Genomic DNA, 21,973 nt, shown 5'->3' with positions numbered 1-21,973 from the left:
CATTTTATCTATGCATTACAATCATCTCTATCTTTCCTCAACACTTTCTCTCGAGCTTATAAATCATGGCCTCTGCCCAATTTTATGGATGGTGTGTATGCAATTAACACAGTGTACATATTGTACAGAGGCATGTCCAAGGCACTGGTAGACTGAAATGAAAGTATGCCCCAAACAGCGGAAGCACACACACCACACTTTTTTTTTGTATCTGAAGGACGTATGTTTGACTTCATCAGCCCTGCAGCGCAAGTGCTCGGCAGAAACCGCAATTCCACCACAAATATTAACATTTCCAATCTGTTGTGTTGCGCTACAGCAAATAGAACCGACACGACTCAGAGACTGTTAATAAATCATGATTATGAAGCACCATTGGCTGCAGCTTCCCTCGGCAGCCAGTGAATAAACTCCATCCCAATTCTGTCTGTGGGCACACCCTGCATGATGATACAAGTCGTTAGGTAATTATACAGCAATTAAGATTCTGATAGGAGAAACAGCAGGTTGGTCCGCCCTCCTGGTGACAAATGATGAACAGGGTGTCTCTAATCGACTTACTTTGATAGTTTCCCTTGACCTGAACTTATGGATTTATGGAGAGTGTGTGCTGTTGTTTGCTTCCCCCATTTTTTTTTTTTTTTAAAACGAGCCAGCCGGCTGTCAGAAGATGACATGTCATCATCACTGGTTGGAAAAAGCAAGGCTAATTTAAACTAACTCCCTTCCCTGATAGTCAGCTATTCAACTCAAGCGCTTGGTGCCAAAGGACAAAACACGCAAGGGATTTTTGATCCATGACTCAGAGGACACATCGCGTTCCATATTTAACACTCATTCATCATTTGCATGGCACTTGTGCTGTGTTAATATTTTTAAAACATCCTGAAAAGCCTGTGAGTGCATGTGTGTGTGTGTGTCTTCGCAGCCTGTGGGGACCTGTCAAGTGTGAGATGCTAAATGCCGCTAAGCTCAACCTGCCGAGTGTAAACCAAACCCTCTTTGATGTTAAACGGTTAAACAGGCTCATTAATATCTAACGGGATTTTTCTTCCAACAACTTCGAACACGAGCGCATTTGTGTTGAGACCGCCCTGAAAAGTCTCTCTCCTAGCTTCTGACACTTTCAATCTTTTTAAAGAACAGAAAAAAATAAACAGACTCACCAATCTTCCTCTCACATCTGCTCTTGGATTCAGGTTAAGGTTACTGTTGGCATTACTTGACATAAAAGAGGTATTTCACTGCTAGTAAGATGGCCTTTTAATAAAACTAGGATGTCTCTGCCGTAGAAAGACACAAATAGTTTTGAAATTGGTGCTATACAACCAGAGAAAACACAGAAAAAGGATGCTTTGCTCAACATGAAGAAAACCTACAATTACCAGAATGCACTACAACGCAACAGACCAATAAATTATCCTGTTGGCGGATGGCTGGTGAGAAACAATCTTGTATTAGAGTTAAATGGTAAGCTACAACATGTTTCTGAAAAGATTTGCAGCAAAAAATAGGCAATGCAGTAACAGAATCTTGTTTTTAATTTGATCACCATTGCTTAGTCTTGCCCTCTCAGATTTTTTTTTTCTTTTCTGAGACTTTTTTTCACTGTAAAGAAAGCAGTATGGTGACCACTTCCTGTATTAAAATGCTTGCCATTGCAGCTTAACATGGCAATAAAATATGTTTCTTAAAACATTTTGGACAAAAAGTAGACAGTGCAGTAACAGTATCCTGATTTATATTTGATCAAAACTGCCTGGTTTAACTGTTTGGTTGGATTTCAGTACGAGTTTGAGAGACAGAGAAAGGGGCAGGTCTTTCTCTTGATTAGCCCGTGTAATGTTAGTGCCCGAGGTGGAGGGCAATACAAAAATGCACAAGCACAGTTTAAGAAATAGCCCAGGAGAACAAGCAAGATGATGTGTTTGCATCACTTGGCAAGTTTGGTGTCAGCAAACTTCCCGTTCCCTTTAATCTTGTGTGAATGTGTCCCTTTTTAAAAAAAAATCAACTTGTGCTCCATATCAAAAATCAGACGTTTTTTTTCTGTTCCGTTGATTCAGGGCAGGTGAAACTCACACATGAGTTATTTTTATCCCTCAGCAGCAGTTTCCGTGGCGGTGTACATAATTAATCAGTTGGCCCAGTCAGAGCTGATCAGATTGATAGACGAGAGGAGAAGCAGAATGCAGAGTGAGTGAATGCAAACTTTTAGACCTAGCACAATGAGTGTTTAAGCTTAACTTTCACTGCTCCTGGCATTTTGCTGCTCCATAAGTGACAACACTATGCTTGGCACTTCTACAGTATGCTGCCATGAGTAACCACATGTTTTAGATATATATATACATATATATATATATATATATATATATATATATAAGCAATGCTAGAACATCTATTTGAGGAGCCAGATGTTTCAAATGTGGCGACCTGCCACAAATAAATGAATGTGTGAAAAACCTTGCACTGGCTAGATGGAGCGGCATTTACGACAGTTAATTTACATATTCTGCCCACATTGATTTGAAGTATCCCTTTCCAAACAGATATTCTGTGCTAAGAAAGCAGCAGAAACAAACGATATCAGCCATGTGGTTTAAGCAATTTAACCCAATTACCCAGTAACTGGTTGCTTTAAGGATAGGTCTGCATATTATACAGAGCAGAATGTTGTTACTAAATTAATACACAGGATATATGGAAAGATATACAGTTATTGGGAACTTAAGAGGAGTCTACACAGAAGGAAGTCAAGGGCACAAAAAACAAAGTCAAGGTGACTGGGGAGAGCAGGTGCAATCCTCGCTGAGAGGAAGAAGGAAGCCAGCAAGAGGCTGACTAGGGAGTCTAGGGAACAAGAAGAGGCAGTGTGTGTGAGTGTGTGTGTGTGTGTATGTTTGTGAGAGAGACATCCAGATTGAGAAGAGACATAAGAGACACAGGAAATCTGCAAGCAAATTAGACATCATTAGCCAAGAGGCAGCTAACAAGTCTAATTAGGGGGGAGGCAGGCAGGCAGTGATACCAGACTTGCTTCCGGACCACAGACGCACACACACTCACATAAACACACACACACACACAGTCAAAAGCATAACACACTTGCAGCCTAAGCTTCAGGCATCTCCTAACTAGGTCAGATCTCTGATACTTTAAGTCTGAGGGTAGGAGGGAGAGAAGGAGAGGAAGAGAGAGATTGAGAGAAGATAAAAGATGGAGGGTGGGACCTTGGATGGGAGAGTTGTCTGTTCTTGGTGAGATGGAGACACTGGCTTAAAGCTGTGACAGCGAGATAGTGTGTGAGAGAGAGAGTGCATGTAGTAAACACTCAGAGACACACACATATAAATAACTGCATAGAGGTTGACTTGTTTACACACCCAACAGCTGCTGTTTTACTTCTGTCATTTACGGGACTTTGCGTTTAGCATAAAAATCTGAAAAGAACGCTGCAGCTGCTGTTATTATCTCCCATAAAAATGTCAGGTGCGTTAAGTACACACTCCTAGTTTTTAGCTGTTATTATCAAGGTTAGTTGTGTGAAATGAGGCTAGCGCTGCATTAGCACAGCAATCCAGTTCTCAGTTTGAGTGATGGCTTGCCAATACACCTGAGGGATGACTGAGTTACATTCCCTTGAAGTGATGATGACTGAATGTCAGCTCTGGGAAGACACAGAAAAAGTGCTTCAGTCGAACAGCCTGCATCTCTCTCTGTTCCCTGTGCTCTTGCAGAGGCATAGCGACAGAAAATATTGTCTCAACAACCTCTGATGATCCCTCAACTCATGTAAGGCTGGCTCAGTGCTTCAGAGGAATTTTGGAACAGTTTAATATTCTATAATACAGTTATGCAACAAACACATATTTGTGTTTCAATTCTGCTTAAAAATAAGCAAAGCTTGCTGAGTGGCAAATACTAATAGCAGTAATAGTATTGAGTGGAGTTTTAAATCACAACTAAGAGAAGTCTGTCTTACAAGTATGATTCAATTCCTTTTTTTTTACAGCCTGTTTAATCCTGCAACTTTAAATGCACTAAAAATGAATTATAATGTTAAATATGTTTATTTTCCTTTTAAAAAGAGTACTTCAGTACTAATAAATTCTGTATGTAATTTGATTTGATTGGACAAATAGACTATATAAAAAATAATGGACAATGCTTCGAGGCCTTAATTTGGCATTTTGCAATCTTGGACTTTTAGTACCAGGTTATAGACATGTTTTTCTGCTGTAAAGTTGGGCATTTTAACATATGGCTTTATGAGGGTTTAGTCTGTTTTGGAGCAGCCTCAAGTAGCCATGTAAGGAACTACAGTTTTTTACATTTCCGCATTGGTTTTAAATTTATGCCCTAGAGTTTGACCCTTAAGGAGGATGCCGTGCCCCTTCTTAGCAAAATGAACAAAACGCCTTACCTCTTATCCTTCTATATCCCCTTAGAGTCACTAATGGGCGAAAGGAGGTCTGCATCAGGACCTAGATGCTGTCCTATCTGGATCCAACCCTAATTATTGCGAAATATTAAATTTTGACAAAGTATTTCTATTTTAACTGGCGCAGCATTTGCCCCCTCTGTTAAAAAATAACAAATCGCCGACTTAATATATTAGACTTAAAAAAGCCAGACTGCACATCTACAATTACTGCCTCTTGGTTGTATGCCTCCATGAACCAGTCAAGTTGCAGTCACAGTTTACACCCATGACTATCCAGACTCATATGACAGCAGACAGTGCGTCGAACACGAATGTTGCTTCAAAGAAGCTATAAATTCTAAAATATGGATGCTTCACACGTATTTTGAACCCCGCAGAGATGATCTAAACAATCAGCAGTTTCAAGGTGGGCGCCGAAAATTAATGACCAATTAAGTATCTGACCAAATGTCTGCCCCTCTTTTCCTGAGATATGATGCTGAATAACTGCCAGAATTTGCAGAATATTATGATGTAACAGTGAAGGTGACTTTTGACATTTTAGATATAAAATGCCAAACATGAGTCTGGTGACATGTTAAGTGACCTTTGAACATAAAATTCGAATCAGTTTATCTTTGAATTCAGGTGGATGTTTGTGCCAAATCTGTTGATTTTCATGATATATCGCAATCATGAGAATGGGACGGCACAAATGCACAAATGTACAGTTGGATGAACATACATATGGACAACTCAAAAACATACGTAACGCCTCTGATCATGGCTGTTGTCGGCGTGAAGGCATAAAGACTTGTCCAAGAGGCTGCAACACAGGCTAAGATATCCTGACTTATTAGTAAAGCTCCAAAATGCTGGAATCTACACCTCCCATAAGGCAACTTGACTGCCATTTTTCATATGCAGTGTTCAAATCATATGAAAGAGATAGCAAATATCTTGAAGATTGCTATGTTTACATAAAAAGTCTACAACACTAATTTTCACTTTGATGAAATGCAGAGTACTGCATTGTGGGATTGTTCAGAAAGTTGTAAACATACCACACAGCTTCTTTCTTCCATTGTTGAATTTCTAACAGCACTATATATTGGATAAATTTGCACACTCAAAATTTATATACTCATTTACAATGGCATAGAGAAATAATATAGTGCTCTATCGTTAATAGGGAGTGATTTTTGACACAGTGCAGGTCTTTCAAACTTAACTTTCCGCCAAGTATTTGTAATCTCAACCTCAAGCTGAAATACTTAAATTAACATCACTTGAGTTATTTTCTTAAACCTGACAAAGCTCCTCCAAAGCCACAGACAAAACATTGTACAGCTGTCACGGCCTGTGGAGTGCTCCCTGTGACTGGTAAATTAACTAGTCACAAGAAAGGCACTCCGCCAGCATGTAAAACTGGTGGAGTTCTCCTTTAAATATCAAACGTCTCGCTGTTGATTTATGAGTTTACTTTTTCAGGCATTTCAAGGTGTTTCTACGTGTGCAAGTACCACTGAAACAGAAACATTGTTGATTGCTTGTCAGTGAAGCGGGACCAAAGTCATTGTGCCTTCCTGACTGTTTTACAAATGTATCATTTTAGTCCAGTTGTGTAAATATACTGTAAATGCTTCACTAATTACCTGTCTCTGGATGACAGGTTCCATGCTGGTGGCAGTTGCACGGCACACATCTTGACAGAGGCCCTCTGCTGGGGTCGTCCCGGGTGAACCCTGGGGCGCACTGCTCACAAAACTGGCCTGTAAAACCCGGGGGACAGGAACAAGACTCCACCCATGGGGCAGGAGGATACGCTGGACCAGAGGAGATGAAAGCTGAAGTCATGGTCACCCCTGCAAGCTGCGACGTATCTAGAGGGGAAGGAGAGGAAGAGACACATCATAAAACTGTTGATCAGAAAGATCAGTAGTAAGCAGATAATTAGGGATCGACAGATTTTGGTTTTTCAGGCCTGATACCGATTATTAGTTAATGAGATACCGATATTTGAACTGATATGAATTTACAATAAAAAAGGAAAATCTTTCTGTTAATATTTAGAATTTGGAATGTAACAAACTCCAACACGAAACTTTGTTAAAATGCCTTTAGTGAATGCTTATTAAAAACTGAAAAGTTCTACATCATATCCAACATGTTCCCAGTAATTTTTTGAATAATGTCATGTGAAAATTAAATAAAAAAATGAATAATTAAAATAGATTTCTTTGCACTTTTCAATAATTAATTTCATCTGTGATCATTAAAATAAAATGCTGATACAGATAATTGGCAAAATACCAAATATCGGCCCCAAAAATCGGCCAGGCCAATAATCTGTTGACCCTGACTGATAACTGTTGCCCCAGAGGCCTGTTGAAGTGTTTGGGGCACCTGCGTTTCTGTGGAATTAGACATATGTGTGTGTGTGTGTGTGTGTGTGTGTGTGTGTGTGTGTGTATCTTGTTAAGCAGTAGGTTATTAGCATTTGTTGCAGCGCCGTCCCTCCCTCCCCGTCTCATTACAGGTTCTGGCCTGTGTTTACAGTTTACAGTCTGACACGCACACACACACACACACACACACACACACATCCAAATGCACCCACACGTGCGCACAAGAACAGATCCATCCACCCACACGGCCGTAAATGCCACACTTAATGCTCAGTTGCACACACACACATGCGCACGCATGCGCCCACACACGTACACTCGTCACCCAGGGAATCTTTGATATAGCAAATGAATAAATCACTGCAGCATAGCAAGACGAGAAGAAAGGGAGACAGGAGACTTGGTGGAGGTATGTCAGATGTGCGGCTCCTGTGGGGCTTCAAGATCCCTCTCTCCTCTCATGAATAGTGATGGGGGCAGGCCATCCTGAACCGCATCCCTTTCACCCTGTACTCTCTAAACCACAGCCACAGAAACACAAAATTACTTTTGTTCCCGGTCCCATACTGTGTCGGCTCTCACTGAAGACACAAGATGGATGGATATCTAGATAAAATATGCTGCACACGTATGACTATGCAGCTTTGTCAGATAAGAAATAAACCATGTGTGAATGGGTGGCAGCATAATGAGGGAAGTGGAAGAACCAGAAGAGAGGATGGACCTTGACTTCTAACAAGTCATGATCCCGCCATTCCTTCAGCGATGATGAAACCCAGTTCATTTGCACCTCTGAGGGATAATCAGTAGGCAAGCCTGTCCTCTATATCCCTCTCCATGACTCGCCTTAGCCTCTACCCTTTACTCTCCTCCACCTCCTGAATTCTATTAGCTCATTCAACGGGGGAAAATGTGCAATTAAAACAATTTTCAGACACTGAACCTTATATTTCACTTAATTAAAAACTCATGCTGGGCAAGTTCTCTCCATCAATCGTCTCCACAAGAAACCTTGTCGGACAAGTCAAGATTTTAATTCCCTGAAATCTCGAACGGGTCACTGCAGCCCTGCGGACTATGACAGCCTCTTTAGGTACCTGTGCATTAAATGAAGCTATTGATTTAACATAAACTTCCAATATATGCTTGCTATTTAAACTCAATTTCTGCTGTGAAGAAAATGAAAGGCCTTCACTGTGACTGCCGTCAAAGCCTTTATAGTCTAAGGACAATACTCTCATTAAAATAATGGAGTTCTGTTAGAAGAGACTCTGTGGTGCAGAGAGGAATTTAAAGAATAAAGGAGAATGTGAGAGGCAGAGAGGAGAAAGATGAGAGGACAGCTTTATAGGATTGTGAAATTAAAGTTTGCCGCGCAGCCTGCAGCGATAAGGCACTTCTAAAGCTGTTTGAGAATGTGTTTGAGGCCTTACACAAATCATTAACAGAGTTTCCCCCCTGTGATGTGCAATAGATGCAGCATAAACTGTGTGCTTGACTTTGTTTGCACGTTCATGTGGGTGGGTGGTTACAGGGAGACAGTTTGATGGAATATGCATGAATGAGCTTCTGTTTCTGTGTGCACAAACTTCTGTGCTGGTCCTTTTTTTTAGCGTGCGCGAGTTGCACGCAGAACTACACAACAGTGTGTCACAACGCCTGCACTGAGCAACTAATTAAAATGGTGTAAGCAAGTGTGAGAGAGCCGGTGATTTTGGCCAGCTGTTCTGTCTTCTTGGTGCTCTAATCCGCCGTAATGCCTCTCAGATCCTGCCTCTGCTTTACAATGCCGACTATCAGATAGACAGGGAGGAAGGACATGATAAAAATAAGAGGAGGATTTCCAGAACTAGTTACTAACATCTGGGAATAAATGTCCCGTTTCTTGCTGAGCCAGATTTGGAACAGTTGAACTATTCCCTGAATGCAAGCACTGACATTGTTTTAGCGACTATCTTTGGTGCAGCTGTAGCTGCTTTGTGATGGAAATGTGTTTTTAATTTAATAAAAACATTAGATTTCAGAGTCGCGGGTATTATTGGGAAATGGCCAATCATTCTGCAATTATATTCAATAGACTAACTCCATTGAGTCTCCTGTTATTATTATATTCCAAGATGCAAAGGTGTAGATTTTGGGTAGGACACAGGGGAGACCCCCCCCCCGCGCTCAAAATATTTAGACCGTGTGCATTTGCCCCCCCTCACCTAATTTAAAAACATTACAGTAGTAGAGGATGTTTATTTCAACAAAAATAAAGATAGAATTTCAGGACATATAGTGTAGTGTATAATGAATCAAAAATAAGAAGCATTATCTTTACCTTGGAGTAAGCCATTTATATGTGCATAGGGAGCGGGTCCTTGTCCCCATAGATCTCCATGTTGCACCATCATGCATCTACAGTTGCCCAGAGTGGACAAACCAAACACTGGCTCTAGATAGGGCCATTCATATTTTTACATTCACTACCATAGTTAGCAGCCCCTTTGCAATGAGCCTGTTGTAAAAACACCAATTTTTTTAATGTGACACTGCTTTATTCAGTGTTTTTACCAGTTTAAATCACTGGGTCTGTTTGTTTTGGATAGGAAGAGACTTCTGTGGATATTTTGGTTCCAGGTAGAAACCTCCTGAATGTCTGCATCTTAAGTTATCAGAGAAAAAAAAGTGAGCCCACACTAGCAGGTGCTGGGCTTTAGGGCCATCTCCGACGAGCCAAACAGCTTAGGAGAAACACAGATTTGCAATGCGACACAGATTTATTCAGTGCTTTTACTGGTTTAAATCACCAGGTCCATTTGTTTGGAGAGGAAGAGACCTCAGTGGATAATTTGGCTCCTGGTAACAACCTCCTCAGTAATGAACACTGATACTCCATTTTGAACAACATGGAAACATTTCAGTTCCATTTCCCACATTTAATTTTGAATTTATGAGCTTCAGAGCATTTTGATCAAAAATACATTTGTCAAAAACCAGAAAAGTTGTTTCTCAACTGAAACCAAAAAATAGCATTTAAAAAAAAAAAAAAAACCCCGAAGTATAAGCTATGATGACACAAGTTGCCATGTTTCTACAGTTTGGAAAGTGAGGATGGAGAGGGAAAAAAGTCTAAGGAGAATTCGTCAGAAAAAAACAGAGTGGTCTATATTGATAGTTGCCCCATGCTGTATTTTGGGGTAAGAATAAGTATCTGTAACAACAGAACAAAAGTTTGCAGGTAAACAATGTAATCCACGATTTTTCCATCTACTGTTTACTTCCATCGTGCATTGTGCAATGCCTTCCGTTGGTCACATATATAATATCAGCCTGTGTTTCCACAGATGACTGGTTAAAGAGCTAAATCAACTTCTTTAATGTTGAATCTTTGGTGATAAAGGAGTATGAGGGAATTTTAACCAGAAGTTTCAGCTGGTTGCAATCCAAACTGCTAGATACCACTAAATTCCACTAAATCTTACATCGTATATGTTGATGGAGCCAAGGCGCAAATTGGTGCACGAAAAATACACCAGAATGCAAGGAATTAAGTGTTTGATGATCAAAATATTCTGTCAGAAGACCCCCAAATCCCCCATTTCATGTGTGTCCCCTCCTATGTCGAAACAAAACCTATGCCCGTGCAGAGATGCACACATAACCATGCTCCTAATATGAAAAAAGTCAATAATGCACTGAGTGTAAATTGTTTATGCAGTCCGATATATAAACGATGCAGTAGACGAGATAAAAAAAGACAAACTTTTACAATCCGAAGCAGAATAGAGTCTAAACTAAAGGTGTTAATTGTGACACTTACAGTTTTGTCCTCCAGCGTTGCTGATTCTGAGAGCTGTCAGGTTGTAAAGGAGTTGTTGGAACTCAAAGGCAGACAATGGAGGTTTGAATCTCTTCTCATTTTCATGAAGCCTGTGAAATGAGAAGAGAGAAAACACATCAGTCACAGAATGTTTGTGAAGTGCATTCAAAAAGCTAACAAACTGTGATTTAACACCCAAAACATCACATTTTAAAGGTACAAAAAGCAGAACGGGGTAAATATGTTTGTGTGGTTGATTGATCAACAACTGGAGCTGTTTTTAGCGCAATCTGATGAATGTCTACAACTATGAAGATAAGCAATGCCCCTGTCACTTGACTTTTTATGGTAGGCTATCCCCAGCACTACCAGCTGACAGGCACAATGCGAAGAAAAATGTAAATGTGCTGACTTCAACACATATTCAGGGTCTTGATCACTGAGCTTTGCCATCTGCTGAAGGATGTTCTGCAAAGCCAGGCTGCACAGCTGACATCTGCCTGTTTTACTCCAGGAATCATGCACTCTTTCCATCTTGATGAGAGGTGCTGTGTCAGCTCCACATAGGCGCTGTAGTGTAACAAAAATTTCCCCCCAGTATATCTGAAGGTCTCAAAAGTTAAGAGCAGCAGCATGAAGGAATACATTCATATAATCTTCACGTACAGATGTGGGAAACACAATTAAAGATAACATTTTCTACCGTGTGGTACCTAATCGTTATAGGAATTCATGAGTTTCTGTTTCTAATAAGCCATTAAGTCTGTGGGTAAAAATACAGGTGTTGATGAATGGATTTTAGTCTAGGTGCTCTGCAGCTCTTTCCTCGAGGGAGAAAGGGAAGACCACCTACCTCAGTGATTTTTCACCACCAAGAGATCTTCAAGAGATTTTTGGCAACCCAAAAGTTATTCTCATCAATGCTTTAAAATCTCTATACCCTTATTAGGCATTAACATGTAACTTTTAGCGACACCGCTTGTGTGGCTGACTAGTTTTTACAGACATTTATATCCCCAGAGGATAAACCCCTGACTTTTTGTTTGCCACCACCATGAGGTTGACATTTGTTGCTTTGGGTGAAACATTACAGCGATTATTGGATGGACTGCCAGGAAATATGGTTACCAACCTCTCTGTTTCCTTCAGGATAAATTGTGACAACTTTGGTGATTTCTTAACTGCTCATCTGGCAAAAGTTGTATCTGTGCAATACTTTGCTGTATGGCCAAATGCCTTAAAACTTATGAGTTTCCCATAAGCCTCAGTGCTAATCAGCAAATGTTAGCATACCAAACTTACTACAATGGTGAACATGGTTAACATTATAAAACATCAGCATCCTAAAACTGTCATTGGGGGCATGCTAATGTTAGCACTTAAAGCTTCAATCTGGACTATGTTCAGTCAGAAGTAGTCACTACAACATCACAAAAGCTAGCATTGTTTTCAATTTGTCAACTCAATGGTGTTGCAACTGTATAAGACACAGTCACAACATTTCACAGTTGTGTAGTTGAGAAATCCAAGGGCGGTCCGAGCAAGGGTGCTGGAAGTAGGGGTAGGAAGTAGAGAAGGGGCCATTGCCTTCCCCTACTTTATGTTTTTGGCCAACATTGGTTTTACTTTCTATATTGCAGTACCATGGCTAGAGTGATCCCACTGCAAGATGGTCCCTAGTTTGTATATGTTGTCATTATTGCCGCGCTTAGAAAGTTAAATAATCAGACAAAGCCCCAACTTCCTCACCCTATAGATCCCCATGCTAAAATGCATATCTTTACAGCACAAATAAACATGCTTACAGCCTGATGCAAAACAGCTTTTGGCCTCTATAGGTAATTCCAATATTCCGGACAACTGTACGGGTGTTGAATTTTTATATTACATCCTGAATTAAATTTCATTAAAGCCCAAAGTCAGGCATATTTAGAGGCAGGGCCACTTGAGTGACAGGCTGTATGCAAAGCGACACCACAGTCTGTGAGTCAGATCCTCCTCTCGCTCCTCCACAGCTCCATCCTTTTGTTCAAATATGGTCACTTCTGGCAGTAAAAAACCAAGATGGTCTTGGCTGAAATGCTGAACTTGAGGCTCTAAAACTGAAGTCCACAGACCAATGGGTGATGTCACAGTGGCTACGTCTATTATTCATAAAGTCTATGCGTCACACAGATGTTGGCAAGGCGTGTTGGAGGGGTTTACAAAGCTACTTGACTTTTCTCAAACAGTTCTGATGGAGTGTACTGGCCGCTGAATTAAGGCCTCATACAGCTGCCAGCATGGCTGTAGTCTTGTTCAACTATTATTAAAGTCATTTGGTTCAACTTATAAAGTGCATTTACAAAGGGCACCTAATTTGAAAGTGGTACCCAATTATTATATATGAGCCTTGTAATTATAGGCAAAAATGACTAAAGAAGTGCAAAACCTTTAGTTTGTTGACCAGATCAAAATAATTCAGGCCTTTCATGTGTGAGTGTTCGATGGCCTCTATTTTATTAGGTCAACTGCTCTCAGCACGATGCTATCTCACTTTCAAAGTGCTTTACTTCGCGCATGGCCTCAGCATTCACATTTACACTGTGCACATGAGAACATGTGTGTTTGTGTGTGTGCTTCGCTGGCTTGCCACACAGACTCTCCATTGATGCAGCGGGTCCTTGTTCCTTGGCCTGACATGCAGGCACAGTAATAAAGAGAGGCAATTACAAACTGGGCCTCAAAGCCATGGTAATGGAGCTGGTCAGACAGAGATAAGCAGAGTGCGCATGAAAGTGAACAAACTCCCAGTCATGCTTTCCCTATGGAGCGTCAATGTCCCTTTTAATCAGCACCAAGCAGAGCGCGGAGAGCCACAGTGTAATTAAGCCTGCTCCACTGAGGATGAGAGGAGATCATCAGGAGAGAAAAGCCCAAAAGAATACTGGACACACACACATGCATGCACGCACACACACACACACATACACAAGTACCCTTCGAGAGAGAACAGAGATAGAGATACAAGGTGAGCAAGACAGCAAGACATAAACGGTGTGTGAAGGATGGAGAAAGAGAAACAGAGACATGATGAGGTACTGGGCAGATAAGTGAGCATGTAAGTGAGTGTAAAATTGAAAAATACAAGCAAGTTCCTCGTGTATGGGGACATGTTATTAGCATATTTCAGTTGTGCAGAACTGCTTGTGGAAAAAAAAAACATTTTAATTGGATTGTCTATTTATATCAATACATAGCATAAAAGCATTCACACTCTGTTTAAGCGATGGTGAGTATATCAGTCTTGGTCAAGCTATAATTGACTCTAGTCCTTAGAAGCAAAACTAGCTATCATGCTTGATTGTAACCCCTTTTTACACACTGTAATGCGCACTTTTCAGAGTTTCTGAAGAGACTGCAAAAAATTCACTGATTATAACCTGTTTTATTAAAAAAAAATTTTTTTTAAAGATACTTTATTTTTGGCTGATGCGGTGACACGGCCTCTGTACATGGATCGCCCGCTCTAACAAGTCACCTCCTGGGCACCTCACCTGTTCTATTTATTTACTTATTTAATAATTGACCTACTAGGCTGTGACCCAGCCAAGTCACCCACAGAGAATGCTGTACGTTTCTGCAAACCACGGGTACATTAAATCAACATTTTTAGGCAAAGACGCATGCCAAGCTGCAGACCATTGTTTGAGTTTGATTTTAAAAAAAAGATACGTTTTTAAGTGAGTCATCTTTGCATTTTTACAGCAGCTTTTTAGCCTCCCATCATAGTTCCGTCACTGTGTTTCCACAGGGGACAGTGCCATGAAAAGCTGATTTTTATAGACATCACTGTATTTCTGGTCGCTTTTTGGACACCAAAACTAGGTATTTGAGTTGTCAAGAGCATCTGACAAAGCATACTAAAAAAACCCCAAAACAAAACAAACAAAAAAATAAGCAGCAATGTTTCCAGACATCATAAAATCAAGCAAAACAGAAATATACAATAATCAGTCAATAAAACAACAAGGTGTAAAATCAAAGTTATACAAATGAGGTATAAAATAATCATCATAAAGTCAGCATCACTGCAAAACTCAATTTGTGTTTTGGCTTTGGAGTCAAGATTACGAATAGGCCAGCAGGAAAAGGTGTGTTTTCAGATGAGATTTAAAGGTAGAGAGAGAATCAATATTGTGAATGTCTTGTGGGAGAGAGTTGCAAAGGCTGAAGGCTCTAGACTTCGTGGTAGTCAAGCAGGCAGATGGTGAAGAGAATTGGATGGCAGGAGAGGATCTGAGAGCACAGAAGGGTGAGGAGAGTTTGGAAAGATACAAAGGGATGAGGTTTTGAGGTGCCTTAAAAATGAGGAGCAAGATCTTGAAGTTGAAGTGTTACTTTATCAGGAGCAAGGTAAGTTGCTGAAAAACAGGAGTGATATTATTGATGGTGGAAATTCTGGAAGTGAAACAGTCAGCTGAATTCTGCACCAGATGAAGTTTAAGAGGACACAAGGTGGAACTGCATCGTGAAAAACCAAAGTGTGTGTCAAAATGAAAGTGCTGATCGGTATAAGCTAAAGGAAGAATTATTGGTTAAGCTGTTTTTCTCTGACTTTTGACAATTCAAAAGTAGATTTAGTTCCTACAAGGAGAATCGCAGCTTAATCATTATTCAGTTTTAGAAAGTTTTATGAAAACCAAGATTCAATTTTTAGTAAACAGTCAGAAGGGGAAATGGGTTGAGGAGTGGCAGTTGGCATGGTGGATAAGTATATTTGTGTGTCATCTACATAGCAGTGAAACTTAATGTTGGCTTTCTTAAAAATATGGCCAAGAGGTCGAAAGTACATAATAAATAGATGGAGGACCAAAATAGAGGCCTGCCTATAATCCATAAATCTTGAATGCAATTATTCACATCTAATATGCAGACACCCCTTGTCATCCTACAAAAGTAATAGTAAATTCAAGTAGACAAGAAGAGCTTTTGGCCTGAGACTGTTTGGGTTTAATCACAAATACAACACAACTCACTCCCAACTTGTCAAATACTGATGCTTTGTCAGTGGCCCTATACGTCAAACTATAACAGTCTAGGTACCCCTCCAACATCAGTTTTGGATGCTCAGGAATGGCGTTTCAATTTAAATTCATGTTAAACATTGTGTCTTTTCAAAATAAACTTACATTTTTGGCAGATTCTGCTTGTTAAATGCATACAGTCTCTTTTGAAAATAAATTAAAAATGTCGGTAAAAAATATTTTTTAGGTTTACTTCCTGAGGTTTAAAAAAAATGAACAAAACAAAAACAAAGAAATTCTTTTTTTTTTTTTTAAATTTAATGCTAAAGCAGTTGCTTGGAACGTCGAAAAATGATGCCGCCCAGTGCATCTCATACTGCTGCTAAAGGGTGCCTTGTTGGGAGTAGGTGAATTGAAATCCTATGCTTACCCAGCACACAATTCCATGTTTCTTCTTGCTTTGCTCAGCCAACCTATGGGAATTTATTTTATTTTGGCAGCAATGAGCCTTCTGTTCAATATATTTAGCTGGCCCTGATCTATGATCAAAGTGGGTGAATTCTGAAAACATGACAGAAATGTACACAGTGCCAGATGGACCACATGCCCACATTACTACTAGAGCTCTGCTGACTCCTGCAAATTGGCTCATACCTTTTAAAGTCATTCATAAGCAGTTTCCTGAAACACTTCTTTTGCCAGGGAAAACAGTGAACAGCTGATCACTGTGCGTTGAACGTTTATCAGTTGATTGTAAAAAAAAAAAAAAAAAAAAATGGCAGAGCATCTAAGGGGTTCCTTATGGCATAAATATTATGCTTGCATGCTGCAGACGTATGCACACAGCTACAAGCGAGGCAATAAAACCTCCCCGCCCACTGGTTTCAAGGGAAAAGAAAGTGAACAGAGGCAACATCAGAGAGAAGAGTGGATGCTACCTTATATAAGCCAATCACCAACTCCTCTCATCAATCCCCTCAGCTCCAGTCCCCATGCTTCCATATATTTTTCCTTCATCTGATTTTAAAATGATCTTTGCAGCAGGTGGGGACACACAGCCACTTAACAGGTTAACATATTTACCAGCTATGAACGCAGATGCTGTCAGTCAACAGAGATGTGAAGCGTGCACGTTTCTGCTCATTTTTATTTATGCTTTCACTTGCCTTTAGGGAAACACTTGGAGATGTGCACGTTTCCGTTTTCAGAACAAATTATTTTTGCATCTGACTGTTGCAAATCACACTGGCAGATGGCCACATGGATTGATGTGTTTGTGCGAAAGCTTTAACTAGCAGAAATTCTTGATGTGTGTGTGTGTGTGTGTGTGTGTGTGAAAGGGAGAGGCAGAAAGAGACAGAGTGAGTAGGGAGGGAACGATATACTAGAGTATGTAGTGAAGTGCATCTGTGCATGTACCTGAGAAGTGTAATGAGATCTGTGGAGAACCTCTCCAGAGAGGAACACTTAATGACAGTCTCTCTGTCCCCCAAGCTCCAGTGCATTTCAAAAAGGGAAGCAAAGAGCTTCTTTAGCCAGGGCTATTGGTGCTGAGGGGAAAGTCATTACTGGTGCGCAGACACCAGAGAGAGGCAAGGAAATATTGGAGGGAACAGAAAGAGCTGTGTCCCAGTTCAGAGGCTGGATCCTCTGATGAACCAAACAAAAAAAGATGTGTCTTTCTTGACTTGAAAAACAAGGCTGAACCTGTGCCTCTGCCCCATAATAAGATTACTCACAGGGCCCAAACTAACGGTGCATTCAAGAGCTCCCTGTCAACTTGTGAAATCAAATATTTACAAGTTTATCATCAGGAAGGTGGCCTTAAAGGGACAGTTCACCCCTAAATTAAAAACACACATTTCATTTTTTACATATAGCTCTATTTATCAACCCGAATTGTTTTGGAATGAGTTGCAGAGTGTCAGAGATACTGGTTGTGGAGATGCCCGCTCTCAAATATAATAAGACAAGGTGGCCCTCAGCTTGTGGTGCTCAAAATGCCGTTTCACATCATAAAAGGATGCGTGCATCTACTTCTGGTCAAGAGGCTCGTGGTCATGACAGTGCACGATGTGATCCGAACCACCTGGTTCGGATCCTGATCCTTGGGCTTGAATTGGGTCAGGTTCTCCCCAAATTAATGTTTATTTATGTAATTGTATTAAATGAAATGGTCTCATGACTAAATGACACTCTTGCAGAAGCTGTAACAGACTAAATCAAGAGGGAAAGAGACAGAAAGAGGGGGGAGAGAGAGGGGAAGTGAGGGAACATGTGGAGAACCGGGGGAGAGAGAGAGCGCAGGCGAGAGAGGGATGAAAAAAACGAGAGAAACAGAAAGGGAGGCAGTAAGCTAATAGGTTGCCAGTTTCTGTTTCTCCCTCCCCAGCAGCGGAAGAAATGTAAATAACATGTAGTGGAGACTGGTGATCAACACCTACGTGCTGCATCACCATCGCTGTGCACACTAGATGCGCCGAATCTGCCGAACCTGTCTTACACGAGATGAGAAGAAGAAGAAGTGGTGCAAGGATACACGCACACCCTTACCTTGTTATACATGCTTTAAAATTAAAAACAATCTGTTTTATATTATATAAAATGTAATATACTAAAGGATTATTTTTACCGTACAAATTCAGGTTTTTAATCCGGCTCAGGCTCCAAACTACTATCATGGGTCAGGCTTGGGTCATGATGGACAGAAACTGTGCGGGTTTATAAAGGGTCGGGCCTGATTTTTTGGGTTTAATCTAAGTTCTAATCTAGTTGTATTATATTCCAGAGAAGTCAGACATCGCTACGGCTGATATCCTCGACACACTGCAATTTGCACCGAAACAATCTCAAAAGTGTATATTTTTTTTTATTTTGGGATGAGGAGGAGGGCGGATTGCCTGAACTCCATCAAACAGCTGGCCGGCGCAAAATGTATTGTTGGATTCTCAATCCTGTGAAGGATGTCCTCTGAATTCACATTTTTATGAATCATTTCAGAAGATTTTGAAATCAGGCAGTTCTTGTCAGGAAAGTATGGTTAGCTGGGCGATTTCTAAAAAATACAAGCATGTGGGTGACTTGAAATGTCTGTACCAAATTTCATGGCAATATATCAAATAGTCGTTAAGCCATTTTTCACAGACTCACAAATGTGCACCTCATGGTGGTTCTAGAGAAAAAGTAAAGGGAGTTATTGGGAGTAATCCTAGGGGGGCAACAAATGTCTGTGCAACATTTCACAGCAATTAAGCAAATAGTCCTGACCAATGTGGTTGATCAACTGATATCTTGGATCAAAACATCCTAGAGTCAAGCTTGGAGCATAGCAAAATATCTCCAACAGGACTTTGACAATTTACATGCAGCAAATATCTGCATACATAGCTAATATACAGAAAACAAGGAGAAGGTTTATTTCATCATTCTACCATCACCTTGTCAATAACACACTCTCTTTCCTCTCACCTGATACTCCAGCTGAAGTGGGCATCTCTTCTGTTGCCCGCACTAAAACCAATTTCAGCAAGGATGACCTGTCCTTTGTCAAACATTGTTTTCCCACCACAAAAGAACACAGGACAAGTATATTGACTCCTGCCCAAACTGCCAAGAATTGGAGTTTGATTCTAGACAACCAACCGCTGCGTGAGCCCCATCATTGCAACCACATCACATTCCGTTTTTACACTTACAACAAGTCACACCTTTCCTCACCGAGGATTCTGAACTCTCTGCTCGTGCTTTAATCATCCCCCACCTGAACTAGGGCTGAATGATACGGGAAAATAACCTCACTGTTATTTTCTTAAAACAATATTGCAATTGTAATTTATTGTGCAACTTACTACATTATCCACTATACACATACAATAAATCAATCTGTAGTATGACCAACATAACAGTCAGCGTATAAATGTATCTTTTATGTAGGCCAGACATACATGTTGAAATGAGATGAACTGAAGTTTATGTAACTGATATATTTATTAAGATGCTGAATTTTGTAAATAGGAAATATGACCATCATGTCATTAGTGGCAAACAAAAAGGAAAAAAAAGAGCAACAAAGCATTTTGAAAAACAACAGCCCTGGTGAGAACATTTTATTTTAGTTTTTTAATAAAATATGAATCTTACTGATCCCCAGTCAGTTACACTAGAAAATCACCCAAACTAAAGAGCTCACTGCACTCTGCCGCTCCACAAGCCAAAGCATAGCCCCTTCACGTCACCCAGCAGTTGGAAAGCAAGACATGTTAACTTAACTTGGTCTTGAGGAGCTGCATCATTTATTCATGGACAAACTGAAACCTACACTGTATATTTACATTTTGACAACTTAAGTGCTAATTCCTCCTCTGCTCCGATCCTCAACAGCTGTGGAGCACATCCACCGCCATATTTAACTTTCTCTCGCTCAACTACTCAACTGTTACACACTGAGCTGTTCCCCTAAGGAGCTATGCTGCAATATATAAACATGTAAATTGCACTTAAAGGAATACTTTACCTCCCAAATGACCATTTGTATATAAATTACTCACCCGGTGTTACACTGAATTGATGAAGAAAACTTTGTTTCTCTGGTATCCTTCTGGTGAGTGAAGAACGCCAAAACTGAGAAAAGTTTTGATGAACTGAAGTCATATTGGACCACTTTCAACAACAGCAAAACTAGATAAAAACATCCATTTACAAACTTTCACACAACTTGTGTAATATATTTTAATTTCTCATTTATCCAGTAGTGCGTTCATTACTTCCCAAACAGACACCCCTTTCTGCTGGGGAACTGAACAGAAAAAAGTGAAACTTATCTACGCTCTTATTAGTGTTATTATTTTTATTGTATGATTTTTGTTGAATCTGAATAAACTATTAAAACACCAAAGTTCAAATTAACTGATCGGGGCTGTGGTTAACGCGCAGCTCCTGTGTTCAGAGAGGTAAAATGACTGATTTTGTCAATGGAGTCTTGCAATGAAAAGAGCATATATTTAGTTTCACTTTCTGTTTAGTTCCTCACCAGAAAAGGCTGTTTGTATGGGAAAGTCCTGAGCATTTGACTGGATGAGTAAGACTTGGATTATGTTGTTAAACGTGGACTCCAATGACAGGATACTTTGCTCATCAGAGGCATGTGAGAAATTTTGTATTCATGGATTCAACGCAACATGGAGTGAGTTTTTTTCTGATCCTCTGGTTAGTTAAAATGTTTAGTATTAATATAGCAACTTAAAAACAAAGAAATAAAAAAAAGATGCCCCTTTAATATAAAATAAAACTGTGTTCTTTTATGTCCTGACATCAGTTTGAACGGGATTAATTGTTTAGCCCTAACCTGGACTACTGCAGCTCCCGACAAGGCAACTAACTCAGAATGCTTTACCCTACTGTACCTTCCCTTCAGCTTCTTAAAAATTTTAACATATCTCTGCTTTTTTCAGATTCCTTTGAGCAGCAGCCAACAGCCAGCTGCCCATTGTTATCGAGATTGTAAGAAGGTGATCCCACAAGTATGTGGAGGCTCTACAGGACTGTTTTGAGCTAATGGACTGGAACAACCCCTGCGGAGCGCACACAGAGGACAATGCAGGGGCTCCCCGGCTGCATAACATGTTAATTTCCATGTGGACCCTTCAAAGCCATTTAACAGTTTGCTGTTTTCTGCAGTTCTCTTTAAACAAACCTCTGAAAACAAAGAGAGTTAAATCCCTGCTTTGGGAAGAAGAGGGCTTCCAGGGCTGACTACTGGGAGGAAGTGAAGTTGGTCTGCGGGTGCTGAGGAGGAGAATTAAAGATAGAAACACAGGGGCAGAATTGAAGACAAATTGCAACAAAACAGTGTGAAGGAGGTGCTGAGTGGGAAGAGAAGGATTACTGGCTACAAGATGCCAGGCCAAGTGGGGGAAGAGAACAAAAATAGTGTGAATAACTTTAGTATGTTTTTCACAGGTTGCACCCACTCCCCTAAGTTGATCGGCCTAATGAGATCTCTCCACGACAATATGACTGATTACACTCCTGCTTCCCCATAGGCTGTCACACTAGGGATCACCTCCAGCCTTAGTCACCCCCGCATTTGGATTGACCACTTAACCGTGAAGGGCAAGACGAAAAGAAAGGCCTGCAGGAGTTTTTGGTACAGTGGAAATTGCACAGAGAACCAAGGGAAGTGTAATGTGAGATGAAAGAGCTGGTAGAGGATTTCAAGCAGAGAAAGTGGTGGTGGAAGAGTCCTACATATAGCTGAGGGTCAATATCAACAACAAATTGGACTAGTATGAGAACACAGATGATGAGAGTAGGCTGTTCACTTTAGGAA

General features: G+C 40.4%; 1 protein-coding gene across 1 annotated transcript in view; it reads right to left on the bottom strand.

Moving 5' to 3' along the window:
- The window catches only part of lamc3 (laminin, gamma 3), a 139,608-nt gene that overhangs the window by 37,437 nt on the left and 80,198 nt on the right, over nt 1-21,973 (bottom strand). Inside the window, exons 11-12 of the mRNA XM_042509210.1 lie at nt 10,640-10,749; nt 6,082-6,309 (exon numbers count right to left, since the gene is read on the bottom strand). Of these exons, the coding sequence (XP_042365144.1) occupies nt 6,082-6,309; nt 10,640-10,749 (338 nt within the window). The remainder of the gene's footprint in view (nt 1-6,081; nt 6,310-10,639; nt 10,750-21,973) is intronic.

The sequence above is a fragment of the Plectropomus leopardus genome, chromosome 20 (assembly GCF_008729295.1).
Source record: "Plectropomus leopardus isolate mb chromosome 20, YSFRI_Pleo_2.0, whole genome shotgun sequence".
Classification (NCBI taxonomy): domain Eukaryota; kingdom Metazoa; phylum Chordata; class Actinopteri; order Perciformes; family Serranidae; genus Plectropomus; species Plectropomus leopardus.
The sequence above is the reverse complement of the archived record's forward strand: the minus strand, read 5'-3'. Positions and strand labels throughout refer to the sequence as shown.